The sequence below is a fragment of the Danio rerio genome, chromosome 4 (assembly GCF_049306965.1).
Source record: "Danio rerio strain Tuebingen ecotype United States chromosome 4, GRCz12tu, whole genome shotgun sequence".
NCBI lineage: Eukaryota > Metazoa > Chordata > Actinopteri > Cypriniformes > Danionidae > Danio > Danio rerio.
In genome coordinates this window covers 10,350,176-10,374,436 of record NC_133179.1, presented here as the reverse complement: position 1 = coordinate 10,374,436, position 24,261 = coordinate 10,350,176, and the positions used below count along the sequence as shown (strand labels likewise).

The window sequence follows — 24,261 nt, the reverse complement described above, 5'->3', positions numbered from 1 at the left end:
TGGTGAACAACAAAACAATATCAACGCAGTATGTTACAACTAACTAAAAACAGTAAAATGTTTATTGATTGCAGTGTTTCTGTGTCTTACCATTAAAACAAACAGTGGCTGTTCGTGGCCGGTGGTATTTAGCTGACCTTAGTGTTGTTGTCATAAAAGTAAGATAGATTAGTTAATCCTGCATAGCAAAACATGGGATTTCCTAATCTGGACCAATTTAATCCAGTTATTTATTTATTTATGTTTTTTATTGGACCCAGAAGCCACCGTTATTCATTTTGTTTCACCTGTATGTGATTTTTGGACTCTCAAAATGACCATTGACTTACATTTTTAAATCATAAAGCATGAGGGTTTTGTTTAAAACAATCTGCTACAACATTTTGCAGAAGAAAGAAATTCACCCACATCTTGCATTGTTTTTGGGTCAACTATCCCTTTAAGATATTAGACAGTTATTTAAGCCAAAAAAGGAAGAACCTCATGCTAGAAATACTAAAACAATCTGAAATAGTACTACAAAATGATGTACAGTAATATATGCCCAGAGTACAAACTGAAATGATATGCGCGTGTGTGTGTTGCTACGAGATGCCGTTGACAGCCAATGACAGTTGCTCATGTATTCTATACGTTTCTTATGAATAAATCCAAGGGGCGGGTCTTCACGCCGAGCGCCGCAGATATCGATAAGGCGTATTTCTCCCCGCTGGAGTGTTTTCTGCTGGAGAAATGGACATGCGCTGCCAACGATATCGTTTAGAAGCGGCTCACATATTTACTTAAGCGGTGCGATTTGTCCAGCGCGTTTGTAGGGGATCGGATCCTGGGAAATGGGCCGTGCATGGGATAAGCAAGACCGTTATAACCGCTTCTGCACAATTACCGGAAAACAACCCACGAACTGGATACCGTCCATACCAGGAGCTGGCAGCGTCAATTTATGATATGTATAATCTGATTTGAGTGATAACATCGATATTCTGGATTTATGGCCGTTCTGTCATCATGATATCGGGTGTGTAAAAGGGGCGCGCGCTCGCGAGCCGCATCCGCGCGAGGTGTGCATCTCAACATGACAGGTAAAGAAAACGCCAATCACCTTTAGTATACTTGCATATACGCATAAATTAAATATGTGACATATAATCTGTGGATTTAGAAAGAGCTCGCTGGTGTTTGCATCCGCAGATGCTGTTTTTTCTCTCATTGACACAGTGCATGCGCTTGGTTGGTTCCTACACCCGCCCTTTTCCATCTGTACCGCTATTTATCTGCCTTAGATCATACCCGTTATCTTTATACCTGTCTGACATGATGCGCGCGATATTAACCTTACGGGAGCCTTGGGCCGCGCGTGCCCGCGATCTCTCTTTATTATAACCTACATTCCCACACTGTGTAAGCTGACTTTGTGGCATTGTATGTTTGCAAGGCTTTGAGTACAAATGAAATCAACATGCTGGGGATGATGGATGCGAGATAGACAGACAGATAGACAGACAGATAAATTAGATAGATAGATAGATAGATAGATAGATAGATAGATAGATAGATAGATAGATAGATAGATAGATAGATAGATAGATGATTCTTTAATTTGTTGTTGTAATTGACCTTATGAGTATAAAATAAACAAAACATTTAAAACATGACAATAAATGGAACTAATCAATGTAAAATGCTAAAACTAAAATATTAAATGGACAAAATATTAAATGTAATTTATAGTTGAATAAAAATGAGACATGTCATTTGTCATAATCATCTTTTTTTTATATGATAATTTGTATTAACATGATTTTAATGGTCAAAATACTGTGTGTTAACCTTGTAAGACAAATATTTCTGTATAATATACAAATATGTAAACTTAAAGTGTGGATAGATGGACAAAACCCTCAAATATACATTTTTATTTACATAAATCATTAGAAAATATATAATTTGCATTGATTGTTAATATGTTTTAGTAACTATACATCTGATTGCATGTTTTTTTTAAAGATAAAACTGTCAATTTGTTTGTGTGCGTGTGTGCATTATTGGTTGATCATGGTGTGTGTTTGATCGATTGATTCCATGAGGATGATAATGAAGCCTCATTCTTCCCATATGATTTTAAAAAATGCAATGTGAGCTTCATCTTTACTCTCTGACATATTATGTTTCCCGCAGTAACATCCAGACAAGGAAGGATACCGAGCAGGAAGACCTGTGTCTATCCGGGGGACATTTTATCAGGGTCGGATGGCCTGTCCTGAATAAGAAACAAGTGAAAATGGAGAGTTCAAGGATGGTCCCGCGGCATCTGCTCGGATGTTGTGTGTTTCTGCTCGCCGCTGTGATGCTGGTGGGCTTCACGGTGACACTCAGCACACACAATGCAGGTATTTCATCAAATGGTCCATGCTTGCTTTTAGAGGGCTACCTTTGCTTTTTGACACTTCCTTTACTTTTTATTCTGTTTCTTATGAGTCAGTATTATAAACCTGGAGTCTTTTTCATCACTGATGATTTGAGCGTCAGAGGAACAGTGGGCGGATGTACGAGTGATTCTGTCTTTGTGTGAATGACGTGTGAACTGCAGAATGAATGGGATTCACAGTGAATTGTGTAGAGAAGTGTGTGGGACAAGAAAAGCATATCTGCCCACAGAGCCAGTTCTTGGCCTGATATTTCCTTGAAATTGCATGCTGATGATTCAGATATGAATGGTTGGTGTCTCACAGAAAAAAAAGTCTACATGGTATTGAAAACTTTCATTGCACAAATGCTATTAAAGGTTGATAAAGGTTCATGAGTTTCCAGTATTTTAGTTAGCCAAACTTCTTACATCAGATATGTACTTGAAAAGTATAAAGTAACTTTATTAAGTTGAAATTGTTAAAACTGTATATGATTTGTTTTTAAAAATTAAAAGTTAAAATATAAAATATTACTACAATAAAACTATTGTATGATTTTACAATATATTGTAATGTTTATATCATTATAAAATATTAGGTATGGCTGTCCAACTGCCCGTTGATTTAAATTTCTAATCAGCCACTCACATGGCAGCAACTCAATGCATTTAGGCAAGTAGTATCACTGGAAAATACTTCAGATTATCAAAACAATATTTACAAAAAGTAAAAAATGTTGTTTTAATAGTTGCTCGATTTGAGGAAATCATTCTTTGAGCAATCCAAAATGGATCTTGCATCCCATTACAGTGAAAACCCTCCTTTTGTCACCTTTATTTTTAAGATACTCGCTCAGTAACTGAAGATCTGCTGTGGTTGTGTTCGTCTGACAGCAGGCTGATTACCGTGAACATTTACACTGGTTACACATCACTATACCATACACACACAACCCAGACAGATGGATGAGAGCATCTCAACACTCTCTGAAAGATAAGATGCAAGTTTCAAACACTCACCGCTTCATCGACTGCATACACACACACACACACACACACACACACTCGCTGTCATAAAGGATAGGGGTTCATTAGGAGTCACACACCCCGGCGAGCCACAGCTGTGATGGAAATGTGTCCTGTGGTGCAACAAGCCCCCCATTAAAGCCATTGATCTTGCATTGAGGAGCGAAGTCTCCTTCTCACACACAGTCTTTCTTTTTCTGTGGCTCTGCGGTATCTGATGGTTGCCAATTGATGATTGGATTTAGCAACATCAAAGCTAAGTGGACTTAGGTCCGTAATAATGTGCTGCTATTCATAGATGGCGTTTTCTCCTCGATGCTTGGGAATCTGTGTCAGTGGAGTCGGTGTACGTGTGCGCGTGAGCTCATTCTGTCGGTGTGAGAAATGCCTGTGTGCTCTCGCCGTGCGTCTGTAGCATACTGATGAAGCGGACGGTGTGTGTGACATACTCCTGCAACACACACACACACACACTTGCAACACACAGCATCACCATGGAAACACCTCGCCTGACCACGCCATTCATAGGACTGCACCTCGAAACTGTGGCTTGTGTGTGTGTGTGTGTGTGTGTGTGTGTAAGACAGGGTTTCTCTTTCCCCCGTGTGAAGTTGTGTTCTCCGTTGGGATGCTCTGACAGTTAACTGAGTCTGAAGTTAATTACTGAAGTTATTTCGCATGTCGTTCCCTTGAGTGGTTCAGCCCAGTGTTTCAACACACACACATCAGCGGCTTCATATCCAGAAGGATGTTCAAGATTTGAGACTCGTGTGATGTTTGAGTTTTTGAAATGATTTTTTTAAAGTGTGCGCCACATTGATCCTTATGGAGCCAAATGTATTGACACAAAGGCTCTTCTGTAGTGTCCTTATAGAGCATAGCAAGGGCGTAGAATTGGCATGGACGGAGTGGACATATCCCCACCAATATCCACCAATTACTGAAATGTCCTGTTTTAGTATGCCCCAAATTTTAGTATATAAAATGTTTCAGCATAGCAAAAAGGTTTTAGTATGGTTTGTGTTTATGCAAGTGAGACAAGTGCTGTGCTAATCGACAAGAGAAGGCACCAATAACGGTCCAAACACCATACTGATCAAGCAATACTGATTACACACATATATACGGCTTACTTTGAGTCACTCATTGCTAAGTCTTATTATCTGTTAGGTGAGTCGTATATATGTGTGTGTAATCAGTACTTGAGCAGCATCAGCTGTGTGTTTGCAATCAGTCAGGATCAGGAACCGGTGTGTGTATTGCATGACTGGGATCTGTAGTCCATAATATGGCGGATTGGTAGTTTGTGTGAAAGCGAATGTTTACCAGCAAACTCTAGGGCTGTTTCTTAATTCCAAGAACGCAGAGAATGGACTTGCATTCTTCTAGAGACCGGTCTTGCCTGGTGTCCTCGGAAGAATGTACTCGGAAGAGCTCGAGAACAGAGAATGCGACCTCTGAGAAATGAGATGCTGCGTTCTTCCTGATGGTCATGTGACCTTTACCGGTTTTAAATGGAAAATTATTTAAACAATACAGCATTCATACAACGACTTACTGTTTTTCCCCTTTTCAAAATATATACCGTGCTTAAAAACATAAATATGCATTGCAAAAACAGATTTTAATACGACTTTTAGCAAACAAACACCCTCAATGTGTTTATTCCTTTATTAAGATGTCCATGGTAATGTTTATATTTACCGTTTCATTTAGGGAAACTCCTGAGGTAAATAAGTGATATCTCTGAACTTTAATATTAAATCTAAATAAAATTCTGTGCTTCCCACCTCCAGTCGCAATGACTTCTGGGACTTCTAGAGTGGGCTCGGTGCTCAAGCCTGCATCGGTGCGTCCTCCGTATCAAGAACACATCCGGGAACTTTCATTTGTCCTCTGTTCTTGCGGTCTTGAGCATTGGAACTGAATTTTGGCAGCTGGTGATGAGGTTACACAAGAACCGCTGAAGAACGCATATTGAGAAACATCCTCGTGGTTAGATCGCTGGTGATCATGACAATGGTATTTTACTGTTTTAGGTCAAAGGTTATGAAGAAATCTAGAGGTAAATAAGATATTGATAAATTACTTAACTAAATAAGCACCCCCAAATTGCATAGTTTTATTGAGACTATTTGAGCAAAGATTTAAATATCTCATTATAAAAAAAGAGAAATAGTTGTATGCTCCTTTTGTATGCGAGGTGACGACCAAACAGGCACACAACATCATAAGACGTTAATATTAGACATATAAGTCATGACGTGAGGTAACCGAAATTCAAGGTCTAGCCAGCATTTAAGGACAACGTTATTTTGACACTCCAATAGCCAACATCTTAAACCAACATCATATAGACATAAACTATTGAAATTTATTCATCAGGTAAGACAACCAATATCCTAAGTCATAGTGGTAACGTCCACACAACGTCAAGCTGTAACATCATTAGATTCCTGGTTGATTTTAGGCTGGACATTGGATATTGACGTCGGCCTGACATTGGGTTCCGACATCAACCAGATTTTCATTTCCAAGCAAAATACAACATTCCCACGATGTTAAGGTACAACATCAATCTAATGTTATGTTGATGTCCTGTGCCTTTAGAACGAACATATCTAAACAATTAAACTCAAAAGAGTCTAAATGTGTCAGATGATTGAGGTGAACTGGGCTGAATAAGCTGTTCATCACCCCTTTTTCTTCTTAGAAAACAGATGCAGAATTAGCTATTGACATGTGCTCTTCGATGACAAGCAGTAAACTCCAGAAATATGATTTATTTTGTGTCATATTATGACTCACCAAACAGACGGATTGCTATTTTTCAACTGAGCGTTTCTTACATGATGAACAGCATGATATTTGGCCTGAGGAAACATGACAGGGCATGTTGTCTGTGTCTGGCACTGTCTGATACCATCATCAATGGCATATGAAGCTGCTGTTCGATTTCAGTTTGCTTTTGATTTCAGTTAAATGTCCGTCTTTGCTTCGGTATATGCGATGTTGACACTCTCTTTTCCTCTGTGTGTCCTAAGCTAGTTTGACACAGTGGCCTACTAATGTCGCTCAGCTTTCCTGTGCTCCCCTGCTCCCTCACACCGTGCTGTTCAATCAGCCTCATTACCCACAAACACTCTGTTCTACCCACAGTGGCCCACAATGCCGATGAATCACGGTCACATTAATAAAAGGACAGCTCAGCTCGGTACCTTATGGCTGGCTGAGAGAAGAAACAGTCATTTTAAAAGTCAACAGTGTCACATTTACTGCGACAGCAAGACTTGTGATATGAGTTTTAGTTTAGCGGTTGACGTTTCACTCCATGCTAAACCATAATAGGATCATAGTTTTACAGTAACAGTGCCATTTGTGTCTCAGAGTGGAAATTATTGTTTTGTGCAAGAAATAGAATTGCAGACTGTATATACATTATCCACTAGAGGGCGGTAAATGCCAATATTCAGATTGTGGGTTTTTAAATGGCTGAACTAACATCTTGTAGTGCTAAATATGTGGTTGCTCCTGATCTTTATTGCAGTTGTTACTTTTATACTAGTATGCTATTAATTATTAATATGTTTTACGAAGTTTTATGAATTGTTACATGCATTTATGCTAGTAAGAAAGGATTCAACTTTGCCAGGTGAAAGCTTAGAGATAGTTCGACCAAAAATGAAAATTCTGTCATCATTTACTCAGATTTGACTTATTCCAACCTAATTTAGGATTTCTTTTCTTCTGTTGAACACAAAACAACAACTGTAAAAGAAATATTTTGAGGAGTGTTGGAAACCAGTAACATCCAAAGTAAAGAAAAAACAAATACAACATAACTCAATTAGTTTAAGTTTAACAACTTTATTAATCCCACCAGAGCCAATTAGATTAGGGTAGTAGCATTTTATGATACAACAAACACATAAAGAGACAGATCACTTATAAACAATATTAAAAATCCAGAATGCTTCATAATGACTTCATAAATAGTACAAAAAAAGACATAGGAAAGAAATATATATTAATTTATTTATTTTTTTAAAACCTGCTTAAATGTAATGTTTTAAAGCCTTATTGCCTGAGGAACAAAGGTGAATTTATATCTGTTAGAAGAGCATCTGATGCTTCTTAACCTTCTTTCATAGGGCAACAGAACAAAAAAAGGCTTCAGAGGATGGGAGTTGTCCCCTATAACACTTTGAGTTTTCCTTAATATTTGCTGTTCGTGTAACTCTGCTAGACTCTTCAGAGGTAAACCGATAATCTTGAAGCAAGTCTTGACTAAGTTTTCAAGGCGATTTTTGTCTTTAACGGAAAGTGAGGAGAACCAGCATAAAAAGGAAAAGCTTAATAAACTCTCGATACAGGTGTTATATAAAGTTCTCAGTATACGTTTTTCTACACATAAAGAGTTCCGTTTTCTAAGAACATACTCTCTCTGATGCACTTTCTTAGCAACAGCTTCTGAGTTTTGCTGGAACTTTAATGTGATAGCAAATATTGTACCAATATACTTATATTCCTGTACCTTTTCAACTTGTTTTCCGTTAAAATGGTTTCACTTCTAAGACATTTTCTCTAAAATCAATCCCCATCTCTTTCTTTTTTTGTGATATTCAGTTGTAGTTCAGCTTCTTTGCAGCACTTAAAAAACGCATAATGATTATCGCTGTCATTACAATCTGTATTTGTTAACAAGGATAACAAAACTGTGTCGTCAGCGTATTTGATAATACAACTCAATGTTTACTGGTTTACAACATTCTTCAAAATATCTTCTTTGTTCAACAGAAGAAGAAAATATCTCAAACAGGTTTGGAACAATTCAAAGTTGAATAAATAACGACAGAAATTTAGAAACCATCCATTTAAGTTTGCTTTAAGGGTGAACAAATATAAAGAGCACAATGTTTAGTCCTGATTCTAAAACAAACCCACATGGCATAGATTTACAAATATCATATCAGAAATGAAAGCTGCAGCTCTGTATTATTTTAACAATTTTTAATAAATTGTAACTTCCTTTCATGTTCAAATGTACATTGTTTAAGTTTAATTCACATCATGAGATCAGCATAAGATCAAAAACAGTGCATAAATACACCTGCCTATAGTACAGACCCTGCCGTAAAAAAAAATGAGGAAAGTGCTAGAAAGTATCTACTACTTGTAGTCCGATTGACCAAAACAAATCTAGGTAACAGGTGTAAACAAGGCTTAATTTGTAAGAGGAACAAACACCATTCATACACACATACACCTTTTTATTTACACACAAATTTAACATTTAATTAGCACATTATATAGCTACTGTATACATACAATATTGTTTATAAGAACATACTGTACATACATTTGTCAAAATGTATATTCTTTAAAAAAAATTGTTATTACCTTTATTATTTGGGTCTTTACTGTCACTGTCATTTCCATGCACTCATAAAAACAACATCTTAGTATGTGTAAACATACCTGCCAATAAAGCTCTTTCTGATTTAATTCTCATCCAGCGAGTGGTGTTGTTTAAAAATAAGAGCCTAAGGTAAATTCTGGGCTTTTCCTGCATTGTTTGCTCTGAACAGTTTGGATGAGGTGTATTTACAGTCTGTCCTTCTGCTGTTTGCAAATATTGAATTTCTTGTGGTTTGGTTGTGTGCCATCCTGCGGCAAGCTCAAAACTTTCCTATCCTCCTCTTTCTTTAGCGGAGCTACCTTCCAACGTGTCCAGAAGGAGCATCAATCAACTTCCGGCAAGAACACGCTCACCTCCTGCCTTATCTTCATCATCCTCATCTGCTCATCGCTCTGAAAGGACCAGGCGTCCAGCACACACGCCTCCAGGTACCAAACACCCCTCACCATCCCCAGGTCACCATGACAGTGCCTCCAGCATAGATCCCACCCCGTCCCTTGGATCTGAAGGCTCGGGTAACCTAGGCGATGGGGCCCAAGGCATCCACTTGCTGTTACGTCCACCAGATCTACTCACGCCCAGCCAGATGCCACCTCTGCGGGACGACAGACTCCCTACCCCAGCCCCACCCACCCTAGTGCCACCCGAAGACTTATATCCAATCCACTCGGCGGAGATGGACTGGGGTTCTGGAGACTACCTGGAAACTCTTACATTCATGGGATCTGAAGGAGAGGAGTTTTCACTGGTCACCACATTACCGACGCATGGATACGATCCATATGATTTTGACGAAGATGCCACGGTTAGCTACAACACAGCTTTCCCTTCCCGTCCCATTCTTCCTCTTTCATCCAGACACCTCCAGCCCAGCGCTACCGTAAAATATGGGACTCATTTAAGGACCGCCCATCCTACTGATCCCCGCCTCCCATTGGCTCCTGATTCTGATAGAGACGATGATCTGGATTTCGATTGGGCGGAGTTGTTTCCTATTGAGCCAACCGAAATGCTGCTTCCCGACATGAACAGTTTGGAATACTACAACACGTTACAAGCCAAAGAGAACGCTAGTATTGCGAGGAATAAAACGCATCCTCATATTACTCCCACGCACACTTTGGGACCCACCGACAGTCCTACTGGAACTTTGGGAAAAGTCCCGGATCAGGTTGATGGGATAACTCATCAACCAATTCCATCTGAGAAACCTACAAAACCTCTTGTCCCATTGAGCACTGAGACCCAGCGACCTCCAAAAGCTCCGGAGAAGGGTGTTCCTTCCATACCTACATCTCATATGGGCAAAACCAAACCATCAGTGCCAACAGCGCCCCCTCCAGCCAGCATCTCTGAGGGTCCAGTAATACAAGCCGTCACGCTGAAGCCCCCTGCTACAAAACCCCGTACGACCACAGTCAAAACCATCTCTAGAACTACAACAACAACAACAACAACCACCACTACTACAAATCCCACAAGCCTCTCCACTAAAAGTGCACCGCCTACAATTCCCAAAATTCATCAGCCCATCGCACCACGACAGAATGTCTGCAACATCAGCAAATCAGAAATGTACCTTGTCCGAGTGGGTAAGAAAACAGGATATTTTTAATAAAACTTTTATATTTATTTAGTCTCATAGTCACAATTTTAACAATTCATTAAAAAATAAAGAAAAAATCACAACAATAAAGCAGTTTAGATATTGTACATATGCATGTCATATTAAAATTATATACTGTGCTATAATAGATTTATATATAACTTCATATCATGTACATACAGTATATAAATGAAGAGTTCAGATGCAAAAACCTCTAAATGCCATCTGAAATATTCTCTTAAAATGACCATTTTTTTCAGCCTCCTATGTTTTTGTTAAGTTATTTTACTTTAAAGGCAATGCAAATAACTTATTTGTCACTGGAAATGTAAAATTACTGAGCCTACACACAGGAGTTGGAGAAAAATGGTAATTTTAGCAGAAAATATCAGATGGCTTTTAGAGGTTTTTGCATCTGAACTCTTCATATATTCATCTTAGTGCATACCATTATGCAAGAGAAATAAAACATTTAAAATAACAAGTAAATAAAGTTGACATGTATAACAACAAAGCCAAACAGATGAGGTTACCATTTCTATGACAATAATAGTTTACTTAGTTGGGGATGTCTTTAACACTTTATTTTGATGGTCCATTAGTAGACTGCTTAATATCTGCTGATACTGCTCCTTCAACAGACATTTAACTGACTATAAGAAACTTTGCATGTACATGTCAACTTGCACTAACCCTAACCCCAACAGTCTACTTATAATCTAATGAGAATTAGTTGGCATGCAGATACAATGTAAATGTAAATTCAACAAACGGACCATCAAAATAAAGCGCGACTCTTTATTTTCTTTGTATATCAACCACTTTTCCCAGTTCTTTCTGAACGCACTTGTTTTCATTTTCAGTATGTATGTAAGTTCCTCCAATGTCAGGATTTCTTCAATAATATCAAACCACTGTTTACAGTTCAAAGTGGTATCTTTAAGCCAATTTCTCCTTATGGTTTTTTGCATGCTATCAGGAGGATCTTAAAAAGATATTGGAATTTTTTACATTTAAAAAATGTATTATGTTAAGTATTGTCACTAAAATTGAAGTAAAAAATAAGTAAATTATCAAGGAATTTAAAGCAACTTATTTTAGTTTTCATTTATTGATTTTTTATAATTTATCAACCCTTTATAGGGCACTGAATAAAATATTTATTGGGAAAAACCAATGAGGAATGTTATTGGGGGTTATTACAAAACTTTGGATTTTTATGAAGGACTTTTAACTATTAAACTATTATAAAATCATTATATTGTTATCAATGTCAGTAAAGTTGTCAAAAATGTTACTAGTTCTTGACTTAACTGAGGGTTAATTTGATAATTTATTTTAAATATTATTTACATGCCTTATATGTTATTTATCACACATCATTGTCCTTTTTTGTATTTAATTAATCTTTAAAAACACGAAGAATTAACACTTCATTTAACCCTGTTAGATGTAATCTTTATGTGATTCGTTCGATTATATTTTAAAGCAATTAATGAAATACTGACATTTATTTATAGATTATCACATTAAACTAATCTTCACATTTAAAAAAAAATAATATATATATATATATATATATATATATATATATATATATATATATATATATATATATATATATATACACACACAACAGTTACGTCTGGTTCTTGAATCTGATTGGCTGATAGCTGTGATATTTATAAGTAATATCAGCACCCGTACAGCCTCTTTACCCTTTGTGTATTACTCTGCCCACATAGAACCAGCTAAAAGCAGACACTACAGATCTAAAGTTTAAAAGAGGCTTGCTCAGCTGTTTAACTGTTAGTTTATGATTTGAATCCACGGTGGAAGAAAGTAGTTCCTCAAACAAAAGGGTTTTTGAGACTCTCCATGTTTGATTTTGTTTTTAAATACACAATTTTGCCGTCAAACTGTTGTATAAACGCAATATCACACTCGTAGCAGTGCGATATGGCTGTATATCGGCACTGGTGGGAGCACTAAGGCACTCGGCCTGCGGCCTTTTGCCAACACACGCCTCCCACCATTGCCGATATACAGCCATATCGCACTGCTACGAGTGTGATATTGCTCATATATATATATTTATCACACAACATTGTCCTTTTTATGCATTTAGGTAATTTTTAAAAACTCTAATAGTTTACGTTTAACCTTTAATTTAACTTGCAATTTAATTACAGTTGAATGTAATCTTTATGTAATTCCTTAAATTATATTTTAAAGAAATTCATTAGGTATTATTATTTATTTAGCCTTTTTGATCACATCAAACATCACATTAAACTTTCATTTACATCTTCATATTTAAATAAATATTTTTAACACTGCTAAATGCAATCTGTAGCATGTCATCATGATCACTTACGGATAAATTCTGCTTTAGAATGTGTATAAATGCTTTTAATTTATAGGCTATTTATTATCTATTTATTACTTTACAACAGGTATGCCAAGTGGATCATCAGTGGAGTTTGCTAAAAATCATGTTCTTGAGATTCTTCGACGAGAGTTTAACCGTTCAGTGGAGCTAAAGGTGAGTGTTGGAGATCACACAGCAGCATTTTATCTTTGTGATCAGTGATATCTAATATATCAATTCGTCCATCCAGGTCCACAAATATCCACCCAATTTTATCTTTCGGGCTTTTTCTGGTCCACTGGTCTACACTGCTGTGTCAGTCATCAATGCTCTCCGCCAACCAATGCACAGCACATCGTCTTCTACCATTCTCTCTGTTACAACTATATATGCAGTGCCTGATTACAAGCATCAGGTCCACACAGGTGAGAGAGACACAAACACTCCATATAATTAATAAAACTGGTGAACTGATTTATTTGAAACATTCTGAGCAATAAAATAAAAAATAAAAAATAAATAAATAACATTAGTTGCTATGCATTAGATTAGATTAGATTAGATTAGATTAGAACTATTTATTTGGGCTTAATTTAAACCAACAATTTAAATTTAGTAATGCTTAACTTAATTTGTTTTAATTCAGCCCATAGAAATTGTTTGCACCCACTTACCTTCAAAAAATTTAAGTAAATCCAATAGATAATTTTTTTCAGTGTATGATAAATTTAATATGATTAATTATTATTATTTTAATGATTTATCTCCAGTAACACATTGCATTACCAACATAAAGATGATCATTCCACAAATAAGGAGTTAATCAAACAGAGATAGCAACAAACTTTAATATATTTAAGTATTTACAATAATATAATGTGTTACATGTTGTGTTTTTATTTTAAGAAAGACTGTATTTTTTTTGTTTGTCATGCAGTGCTGCAGTTTGTGCCAGGTCATGTGGATGTGCGTCTGTGTAGCTTTAGCGAGCGAGTGGAAAAGGGGCTCCTCATGGCATATGCGGAAGTGCGCAAACGCTCACAAGAAAATGGGAATTTCACAGTCCATGTATGAACTCTTTTTATTAAAACAATATTTGCAGCATTTACACATCACTTTTCTTTTTCACATTTAAAGGGGACCTATTACACCCCTTTTTACAAGACGTAAAATAAGTCTGTGATGTATCTTGAGTGTGCATGTGAAGTTTTAAGCTCAAAAACCCAACAAATATGTTTTTTATAACTCTTTGAAACTACCCTTTTACTTTTTTAATCCCAATAGTGCAGTTTCAGTGACTGTGTCTTTAAATTCAAATAAGACTGTGCTCTTTTTAAAAGAGGGCGAAGCTACAAACTCCTATGCATCAGCTTAGCAGCAGATTCAAAACAGGACTAATGTTATCTCTGTGAAAATCTGAAAATGTCAAAAGTGTCTCAGAGCAAGGCAGTCTATGGAGACCACAGAGTTCATTTGTGCATCCTAAAACTCCATTTTTTAATACCTCTTAGTCGGTGACATTAGCTTCAGCAGGTAAAAACTTTAGATGGCGGACGGCTGCTTCTCACTCAGGGCTGTCTATGCTAATGACTCACTAATCGTTACTAATGGACAAGGCTTTCCCTCACTGATGACATGAACAAAGGGAGAATGTCAATCAAAGTGTCAAATAAATATAGTCTAAATAATAAGTCTCATATAAAGTAATAAGACTCCTTAATTCTGTTTATTTCTTACACGTGTATTGACTTTTTTTTGTTTCTTAGATTGTGAACATAACTAGTAGCCTTCCCAAGGGTCAGCGTCCGCAGAAGGCTCCAGTGGACATCACGTTTGCTGTGCGTGATTCTCGTGGTTTTCTAACTGGATCGGATGTGAGCGGCCACATGAGGCAGCTTAGTGCTGTGGAGTTCAGCTTCTACCTTGGTTTTCCTACCCTACAGATCGCTGAACGTGAGTCACATAGTGTATATACACACACACACACACACACAAGCTCAATTTTTGATAGACTATTATTCATGTCTGATTTTATGGCATGTTTGTCTTCCAGCTTTTCATTATCCTGAACTCAATGTGTCCCACTTGTTACGTGCATCCTGGGTGAAAACAGGTATGTGGATGTGTTAGAAATTCTAGACAAATTAATTCCAAGATCTTCGATATTTTAATGAGGACTTTTTGAGTAAAGATTAAAATTGAAACCTTTTAGAAGAACTTTTACTTGTGTATATAATAATATTTTAGCGGTGCAATGTTTTTGCTGGATCACTTTGTCTGTATACAGGGCTATTTCTATTATTATGGATTTAATAGGATTTAAAAATAACTATAAAGTAGCTCCCACCATTGCTTATCCGGAATAATTTGGTTAGAAAGAAATAATATTAATGAGAAAAATCTTTAATAAGAAAAGAAAAAGTGTTATTTGAAAAAAAAGAATCTCTTCACAATTTTGAATCAAGTAAACTCCACATTATCTTCAAAAAAGTTCACCTGGGATTGGAAAGAAGTATTTAACAAACAAAAAAAAAATCCAAAATGCATTTAAGTGCAGCCGATTTGAGTGACAGGCAGGATAATATATCATATTATATATTGATCCTTCAATCATTTAATAATTTATTCATGACTTACCACTGTCTATTTTATCCAAAGCACGTTATGCAAGTCTCTGTTATGCATTAGAATTAGTATCACAAGAGAAACATAGTCATTAATATTAATACCTATTAAAGAAGCAACTTATCTTTAAGTGAGTTCTAATATGAGATGATAATATTTATTTAATTATTTTAATTTTTAATGTATTTTATTAACATCGGTTGTAGATTTACTTATATTAAACTCAATAATAGGATCAAATCTTTCTCATTATTAGAACAATTAATTCAACACTTGCAAGTTTACAGTTGAAGAGTAAAATGATTAGCCATCCTGTGAAATATTTTCTTCTTGAAATATTTTCCAAATAGTGTTTAACAGAGCAATGAATTTTTCACAGTATTTCCTATAATATTTTTTCTTCTGGAGAAAGTCTTATTCGTTTTATTTCGGCTAGAATAAAAGCAGTTTTTAATTTTTTATAAACCATTTTAAGGTCAATATTAGTAGCCCCCCTTTAGCAATAGTTTTATTTTCAATTATCTACAGAACAAAAAGCTGTTATACTATGACTTGCCTAAATACTTAACCTGCCCAGTTAACCTTATTAACCTAGTTAAGCCTTTAAATGTCACTTTAAGCTGAATACTAGTGTCTTGAAAAATATCTTGTAAAATATTAGTTACTGTCATCATGGCAAAGATAAAAGAAATCAGTTATTAGAAATTAGTTATTAAAACTATTATGTTTAGAAATGTGTTTAAAAAAATCTGCTCTCTGTTTCCCAAACAAAAATTGGGGAAAAAATATACAGGATTTCTAATAATTCAACTGTATATTATACTAAAAGACTTAAGTTTAGATTTGTTTCCCCAGTATTTTATTTTTCATATTTCTGAAGCTTCTCATATGCATTTGCTCTAGTTTTACTGGGTGTGTTGGATCAGCGTGTGAACGAGCGGACCTTTCAGGCCAAAATGGAGCGACGATTAGCATTGCTGGTTGGAGAAGGACTTGGGATCGGAATTAACAATCGACGATGGAGAAGATCTACTAGTGTTGGCAACAATAGCGTACAGGTACAAACAAACACACATTTTTGTTTATCTTTCCCAAACATCAGCTAAACATGAATGTACCTCAGATTGTGCGAGCGTCTCGACTGGATGGGCCTGACTATCCGCTGGAGCTGGTGTATTTTGTGGAAGAGGGTTCGGGAGAGAGACTGCCAGCCCAGGCCACAGCGGCAATGCTGAACAGACTGAACCTGCAGAGAGCCGCCATCGTACTGGGATACCGCGTACACGGAGTTCTAGCCACACGTGAGTCAACATTTAATAGTTTATTTAATTCAGCCCACAAAACCTGAACATCTTCATTAAATCCTTGTGGGAAAAGGAAAACAAGCCATTTTAAATGACCTAAATGATCTTCTAATCTTGCCAGCTGTCTTACATTTCACTCTGTTTCAGCGGTGGAAAAACTGGCCCTGCCGCCGTCTGAGACTCAGCCCAGTAACGTGTGGCTGATCGTAGGAGTGGTGGTCCCAGTGCTGGTGGTGGTCCTCATCATCATCATCCTCTACTGGAAACTGTGCCGCTCGGAGAAGCTGGAGTTTCAGCCAGACGCCATGAGCACCATCCAGCAGAGACAGAAGGTCTGGGTCAATGAGTGTGTGTATGAATGTTTTACCCACTCACAGACACCACTTGTGAAGGAGGTGCGTGCCTGTACTCATCCGTGTCAAGGGCTTTTACTGAAAATGGGCTACTTTGGGAAGAGTCGGTTTAATGTGCTGCGCCATATTTATCATCTGTTCATGCTTGTTTGTTGTTTCAGTTGCAGCCTCCCAGCGTTAAAGGCTTTGATTTTGCTAAGCTGCATCTGGGGCAGCATAGTAAGGATGACATCATGGTAATTCAGGAACCCGCCCCGTTACCGCCGTCTGTCAAAGAGGCCACACCCTCAGAGGGCGGTGAATTGAACACGCCTAAATCGAAGAGCTCGTCTACGAAAGCATCACGTGCAGCACGAAGGAGAGGCCGGTAAGGGACTGGCTGTAATCATGTGCCATGTGTTTAGCAGTGTATTTTTTTAACAATTATTTAAAGATGGTATAGCTGTCTCATGTCATCATATACAATAATACAGCCATCTGTTAAACAATTGTCCATCAGCTTGTAATTCAAGTCTTTTTTAAAGGGTAAAATAAACAAAAAGTAGTCTACATCATAGGATGTTGTCCCATAGAGAATTCCAGATATGCTAGAAATCATCAGATTTCTGATGCAAGTCAGTTTTTGTAAGGGTAATAAAATGGTTCAGCCACATATTGGAATGTTAGGAGCGGACCACATCAAACGAATACATTTTCTTGCTAGATAAATACGAAAATGTAATACAGATTCTAGTTCATGACTAGCAATGTTTTTTTTTACTCTTTTTTTTTTTTAATACTCTGATTAATATTTTCAATATTCAATGTATTTTAGTGTATTTTCTTGTTTTATTTTAGTTTAATTTATGTAATTTAATATGTTTTTTTAATATTATTATTATTCATTTTGAAGTTTCATATAATTTTTATGTCTTACTTTTTATTTAACTTATCTTTGCACACATTCGCCCTCCTGTGAATTTCTTTTAAAAATATTTTCCAAATAATGTTTAACAGCGCAAGGATTTTTTCACAGTATTTCCAATAAGACTTTTTCTTCTGGAGAAAGTTTTATTTGTTTTAAGCAGTTTTTTCTTTTTAAAACCATTTTAAGGCCAATATTATTTGCCCCTTTAAATAATATTTTTTGATTGTCTACAGAACAAACCATCTTTATACAATGACTTGCCTGATTAACCTAGTTAGGCCTCTAACTTGCACTTTAAGCTGAATACTAGCATCTTAAAATATCTAGTAAAATAATATGTACTCTCATCATGGCTAAGATCAAAGAAATCACTTATTAGAAATGAGTATTTATTAGTTTTAGTGCTTAATTTTAATACATTTTATTAATGTATTTTGACAGTTGGCAATGCAGTATTCAGAATATATATATTTTTATATTATCTTGAATACACAAGTCACATTTTAAATCATTTTAAAATGAGCTCTAGCTTAGATTTCAAACTGACTTACATAATGCAATAACGCTTATGTAATTAAATCTGCTTCAAGCATTTTCTGTGCACCAGTAAGCTCAAATTTGCTATTAAAATTGTTGTTTAGGCTTGGTGTTTATTATAGACATTTATATTGAATGCTTTTATAACTTTTACTATTATACTTGCTGACAAATGATCAAAACCCAGTGCTTAGAAGAATACAGTTGTGAACTTTACATCCCATATTTACTTTTGTTTCAGCTTTTAGCTTTAGTAACAATAATAACATTGGTTTGTATGAGTTTTTTTTTTTTTGTTTCCTTCTTTCTATTTTTGTTTTAATCTGAGCCCCACACCCAAAACCTGAACATCCCAAGGCAGATTAACACAGTAATTTGGGTCTAATACATAATTACATAGTCTGGAGTCATGCATGTCATAACATAGCAGTAATGATGGGAAATAAATAAATTTAAAAATTAAAAATAAATAAATAAATAACAGGGGAAAGAAAAAACTTGCAGGATAAACCAAATTAACGACAAAACACCATGGAGTGGATATGGAAAGAGATATACAGATTATTTAACAGCTTTTCTTTCAGTTTTTAACTTGCAGATATTGTTTTTTTGTCAGGTTGTCTCCATCTGATGGTGATTCTTTAGGAAGTGAAGCATCTAGTGGTAGAGAATCAGCAGAGGAGAGCACCAGACCTGCTGTGACACCCAGTGACAGCAAACCCCAACATCGAAAGAGCAAGCATGGTACATATTGAACACAAAAAATGCTGGGATTTGTATTGTAAAAAGTAATGAAACTGATTTTTGATTTTTAATACTTTCTCTTCTCCTTCTTTTCTCGGTTCATCAGCTAAAAATAAACTTGGTAAGTTTCTTTGCCAATGTACATGTATTGCATTTGCATATTGTTAGTTATAAATGCACTGTAAAACAGTGCATAAAAAGTGAGTAAACCCATTGCCTTAAAAGCAACAAGTTGATTTTATTTTAAATAAAGTCAGTAAACCCACTGACCTAACTATAAGAATTATGCACATAGTTTGTTTACATAATAATTATAAGGCACTGAGTTTACTTTTCTTTTAAATAAAGTCAACTAATTGCTTTTTACAGTGTGCTAAACTACTGTCCTTGATGTTCAGGTGCTCAGCCTGGAAGCGGTGTGGATGAGCAGTTGTCCTCATCGTCCATATTCGAGCATGTGGACCGTGTGTCTCGAGGCTCGTCCGATGGAACACGCAGGGTGTCCAATAAGATACAGCTTATCGCCATGCAGCCCATGCCGAGCCCACCCTCACATCCACATAACCAACCCCTGAGTCCCAATCTGACAGACAAGATTACTGACGGAGCAAAGGTCAACAGTGAGGTTAGCAAACATTCATGTTTACCTTCCGGGATGTGCCTTTTTAAAGAGATAGTTTTTTAAATTACCACATCATTTACTTGCTCTCGTGGGGTTTTAAACATTTATATGTGTTTTTTGTTCTGAGTGAAGGGAAGGGTGAATAAATTATCGCAGAATAAAAGACTTTGGATGAACTATCTCTTTAATATTCAATGACGAATAATGTTATAATGTTTATCTTCAAAGAAAGTATTCATATGGTTTTTATGTATATGATGCAGATCCAAGTGGCCTTGAGGCATAAATCTGAGATCGAACACCATCGCAATAAGATCCGCCTGCGTGCCAAACGAAAGGGCCACTACGAGTTCCCCTCCATGGAGGACATCATGGCAGCGTTCGGCGACAACTCCGAGCAGCAGCGAGTGTATCAACAAGCTCAGGAGCAGATACACAAGATCTTGCATCCTGACGAGCACACACACTCGTCGTGCGGAGAGCCACGCAAGAGGTCAGAAAAACACATTTCGCTTGTACTGCAACTTGCCTACAGTTTTCTGTCAAGAACAGGGAATGTAATTTGTTTGTAAATTACAGTTCCAGAGGAAGACGCTCACCCAGACACAGGCAGAGGCAGCAGAATTTAAGTGGAAGCGGAAGTCCGAGAGACAAAGATCGCCTCATTTCTGATCGAGACGCCACCTACAGGAAGTACCCTGGGGTCAACAACGTAGCCTATGTGGTAGGACATAAACATTTTAGCATTTAAGTTGCACACAGTACTGCACTATAATGTTATTGTGCATTAGTGTGGATCCTAAAATCATTTTTGTTATAGTAATGTGTAGAGTAAGTGTTGTTATAGTTAATAATCTTAATAATCTTATTCTTTAAGTGTCTTTGTAGGTTTTTTGTTAAGAATGATATTTCCTCCTATCCGCATCACTGTATTATTGCAAATACACCGAATGTTCTCACCTCACCACAAAGATTTGAATATCTCAATGATTCAGTCTCCTCCGTATTCAAACTAGCATTTCTACCCCCTAAACCTCAATCTAATCCGGGTCACGGCACCAATTTAACATCTCAGAATATACTTATTGTGCTCCATTGAGAGATTTGAACTGGTATTTTGGGCATTGGCATGCTAAAAAAATGCCAAAGACATCAGCCTATAATTTCAGTGCACCTTTTGTGGCCACGGGAGTCAGGTTTTCCCACAAAACTCTAACTAGTTAAACCTAAATCTCACTTCCAATGGGGTCACGGCACCATTGAAACTCCTCTGGTTTGACTTACCCCACTCCAAGCGGGATTTTAATTTATATTTTTAGTTTGAGTTGTAAGTTATTAGTCCTTGTAAAATGGAGTTTAAGTGTCCAGTGCATATAGAGAGGAGAGTGTTTCCACAAGTGGTTTGTCAAGCCCACTCACCTGTTTAAAGCACACTAAATACACTTTAAATAGCAATAGTGTTGCGTTATCCTGCTTTTAATAAACTCATTAATTCTCTTCCTGTAGTCTGACGCAGATCAGCTCCCAGATGCTGGAAGTCCTTCTCCTACTGATGAGGTGTTTTTAGACCCTGGATCGCCTCCGTCTGGCCCCGCCCCTTCACCGCCCGCTTACGTCCCCCCTCAGCCAACCATTGAAGAAGCCCGGCAGCAGATGCACTCCTTATTGGACGATGCTTTTGCTCTGGTCTCGCCCTCTTCTCAAGGAAGTCCTGCTCCTCTAACGTTTACTGGCGTTACGGCGGACACTGGTGTTGGAGGAATCAGCCCCGGTCAACCTTCCAGCCCGTCTCCACGCCCTGCACGCCAATGGGGCTCCTCTTCTTACCCAGCAGCTCCTGCACACAGTCCTTTCTCCGCTGTGAGTGACTGTAGCTTTTAGAGCGCTTGAATTTGAATGTGAAATATCATGTTTTCATTTTGTTTTCTCTCTCTGTGTGTGTTCTGTAGAGGTATGCAGAGCTAGGAATGTCTCCCACATCGGTCCAGGGTTTACTGCAGAGGTGAGCAGGATTCTGGGAGGGTTTTTTTATGGAATGGACTAAACTGGCTTAAGAATTTAAATGAATTTAAGCATTTAAAACTATCGTATGGTGTTGTGAAAAGGGACTGGATTAAACAAGATGATTAAACATTTATAAAAGCAAGCGAGAGGTCATATTTTGACCCTCTATTTGGTCTCACGCAATCACATGATGCGATTTCGCAGGTCAGACTTTACCAAGCTTGAACTTTGCAACGCTGCGACATGCAAAACCTGTCACACAAGCTTACGTTTCCTTCTCTGCCACATTCACATCCATATGAATGGAACTCTTTGGGGCGAAAACTGCAGTGTGATCGCGACTTAACATGAAAAGATAAGAGGAAGTTGAAAAAAGTGTACATTTTAAAGGAGGACGATAATCCTTGTTAAACATAATTATCAGAGCAAATAACAGGGTTAGAGAAAAGCAAACATGCTGCTACATCACATTTAGCCTTGCAGTATTTAATTATCGAGCGAGTATTTACTGACATATATTTACACAGTGTATTGTTTGTATGATTTAACAGGCAGACACAGGTCTCTGGGTATCTGGTGTCTGCAGAGATGCAGTCAGATCCTGGGTATTCCAGCAGGGGACAATATGGAGACGAGATGCCCTCGTCCTCTCGACCACGACCAGTAGGGGGCAGCACAGGTAACAATATGTTTTATTTTTAAATATACGCAATATTCATTCATTCATTCATTTTCCTTTGGCTTGGTCCCTTATTTATCAGGGGTTGCTACAGCACAATGAGCCACCAACTATTCTACCTCATGTTTTAGGCAGCGGATGCCCTTCCAGTTGCAACCCAGCACTTGGAAACACCCATACACTCTTGCATTCGCATGCACACACTACAGCCAATTTAGTTTATTCAATTCACCTATACCGCAGTCTTTGGACTGTGGGGGAAACTAGAGCACTCAGGGGAAACCAACACGAACATGAGGAGAACATGCAAACTCCACACAGAAATATATATATGCAATATGTCTTATATAAAATATATATAAAATATGCACTATTTTTTGTTAAAATCTACTCATTTTAATAGGCATTAGTGTGATTTTTGTTTTATTATAAAATAAAGTCCCTCATAGTGAGCTGTGTGTGTAGGTGCGCAGTTGCATCAGTTGACACAAGTGGGCTTGTCGAGTCGGATTGGATTGTATCCTGGAGTTGGCCGTAGTGTTTCTGGACCCTCAGGATCAAGCTGGGCTCAGTACCGCTCAGATGAGGAGATCTCTCGACCAGGATCCAACCGAGAGGCTGTAAATCAAGCATGCAATTTTGTATTAATTTTTGTATTGAGTTTCCAGAATGGTATATTTAATGGTAGATCTTAAATTATATATATTATGAAATTACATATCTGTATAGCCAAATATTGTGACTATACATATTGTATAGCCAAAGCATTGCAGTCGTATAATTAGAAATGCAATAATGTAAATGAACAGGCAATTAATTAATTGGTTTAAATTTGTTACAATTTTTTAAATCAAGGTAATGCAAACTAATTCTTTTGACACATTTGTAAAAATAGTAATAGATAAGATGTTAACTCTTTAACACCTATTTGATTTGATTAATACTTTTAAATTAAAATATATATTGTTTGTATTATTTTATCATTTATACATATTTAAGCTTGTGTTTGTGTACTATTTTATTTTACCATTTTTATTATAATATATTTTTATCTATATTATATATTTATTTAGGTGGAATCTGTATGTAATTTTTTAAATCTTGAATTGTTGTATTTTAACCATTATTTCTTACTGAATATATTTAAATGTGATTTCTTTAAAATATTAAAATCTACATTAAAAATACATTTAGTCCATATTAAAAACTTTGTTAACTTTTTTTTTAAAAAAAATTAAATGCAAGTAAAATTTATATTTTATTTATATATTTAAACAGTGAATATGTTCATATTTTTTTGTATATATAAATTTTTTTTACATTGTTTTACAGAATATTTACATTATTTCTCTTTCTCTCTCTCCTCCTGTTCCTCAGATAATGACATTCCCAGAATACTCTTCTTCACCAGTATTCCAGATGCCCAGGACGTCCCTGCAGGATTCTGCACCCCCCCAGTCCCACCTGGAAGCCTCAAACGCGGGTTACATCGCCCCAGAAGAGCACTCTCCACCACCTCACTCCTCCGCCTCTCTCATCAAGGCCATCAGGGAAGAACTGCAGAGACTTTCTCAGAAACAAGTTGCTGTCGTCAGCTACCACAGTTGAGAAAGACCATCCCAACACCCCAGTCCTGGTAAACTTCCTAATGTACTAC

At 36.8% G+C, this 24,261-nt stretch overlaps 1 protein-coding gene across 2 annotated transcripts; it reads left to right on the top strand.

Moving 5' to 3' along the window:
* The first annotated feature begins 711 nt into the window (after positions 1 to 711).
* On the top strand, positions 712 to 24,261 carry si:dkeyp-27e10.3. 2 transcript variants are annotated; one of them, XM_017355284.4, is made up of 22 exons: positions 712 to 1,082; positions 2,179 to 2,390; positions 9,143 to 10,444; positions 12,915 to 13,003; positions 13,080 to 13,254; positions 13,767 to 13,897; positions 14,596 to 14,782; positions 14,883 to 14,942; positions 16,358 to 16,512; positions 16,578 to 16,755; positions 16,906 to 17,090; positions 17,273 to 17,478; positions 19,172 to 19,299; positions 19,406 to 19,420; positions 19,698 to 19,924; positions 20,185 to 20,414; positions 20,501 to 20,645; positions 21,428 to 21,781; positions 21,871 to 21,923; positions 22,477 to 22,604; positions 23,070 to 23,224; positions 23,982 to 24,261. In XM_017355284.4, exons 2-22 carry the CDS (start codon positions 2,282 to 2,284, stop codon positions 24,210 to 24,212), a joined length of 4,443 nt encoding a protein of 1,480 aa, XP_017210773.1. In that variant the 5' UTR covers positions 712 to 1,082; positions 2,179 to 2,281; the 3' UTR covers positions 24,213 to 24,261. The 2 variants fall into 2 exon arrangements, with proteins under 2 accessions (XP_017210773.1, XP_017210771.1); XM_017355282.4 differs by having other exon boundaries at positions 16,906 to 17,153.

Bases quoted from the DNA above. Each gene is read 5' to 3' on its own strand.
- si:dkeyp-27e10.3 (XM_017355282.4), top strand. From the start codon at position 2,282: ATGGAGAGTTCAAGGATGGTCCCGCGGCATCTGCTCGGATGTTGTGTG. The intron at 14,943-16,357 runs GTATGTGGATGT...CATTTGCTCTAG, and splicing joins TGCATCCTGGGTGAAAACAG to TTTTACTGGGTGTGTTGGAT. The intron at 23,225-23,981 runs GTAAATCAAGCA...CCTGTTCCTCAG, and splicing joins CAGGATCCAACCGAGAGGCT to ATAATGACATTCCCAGAATA.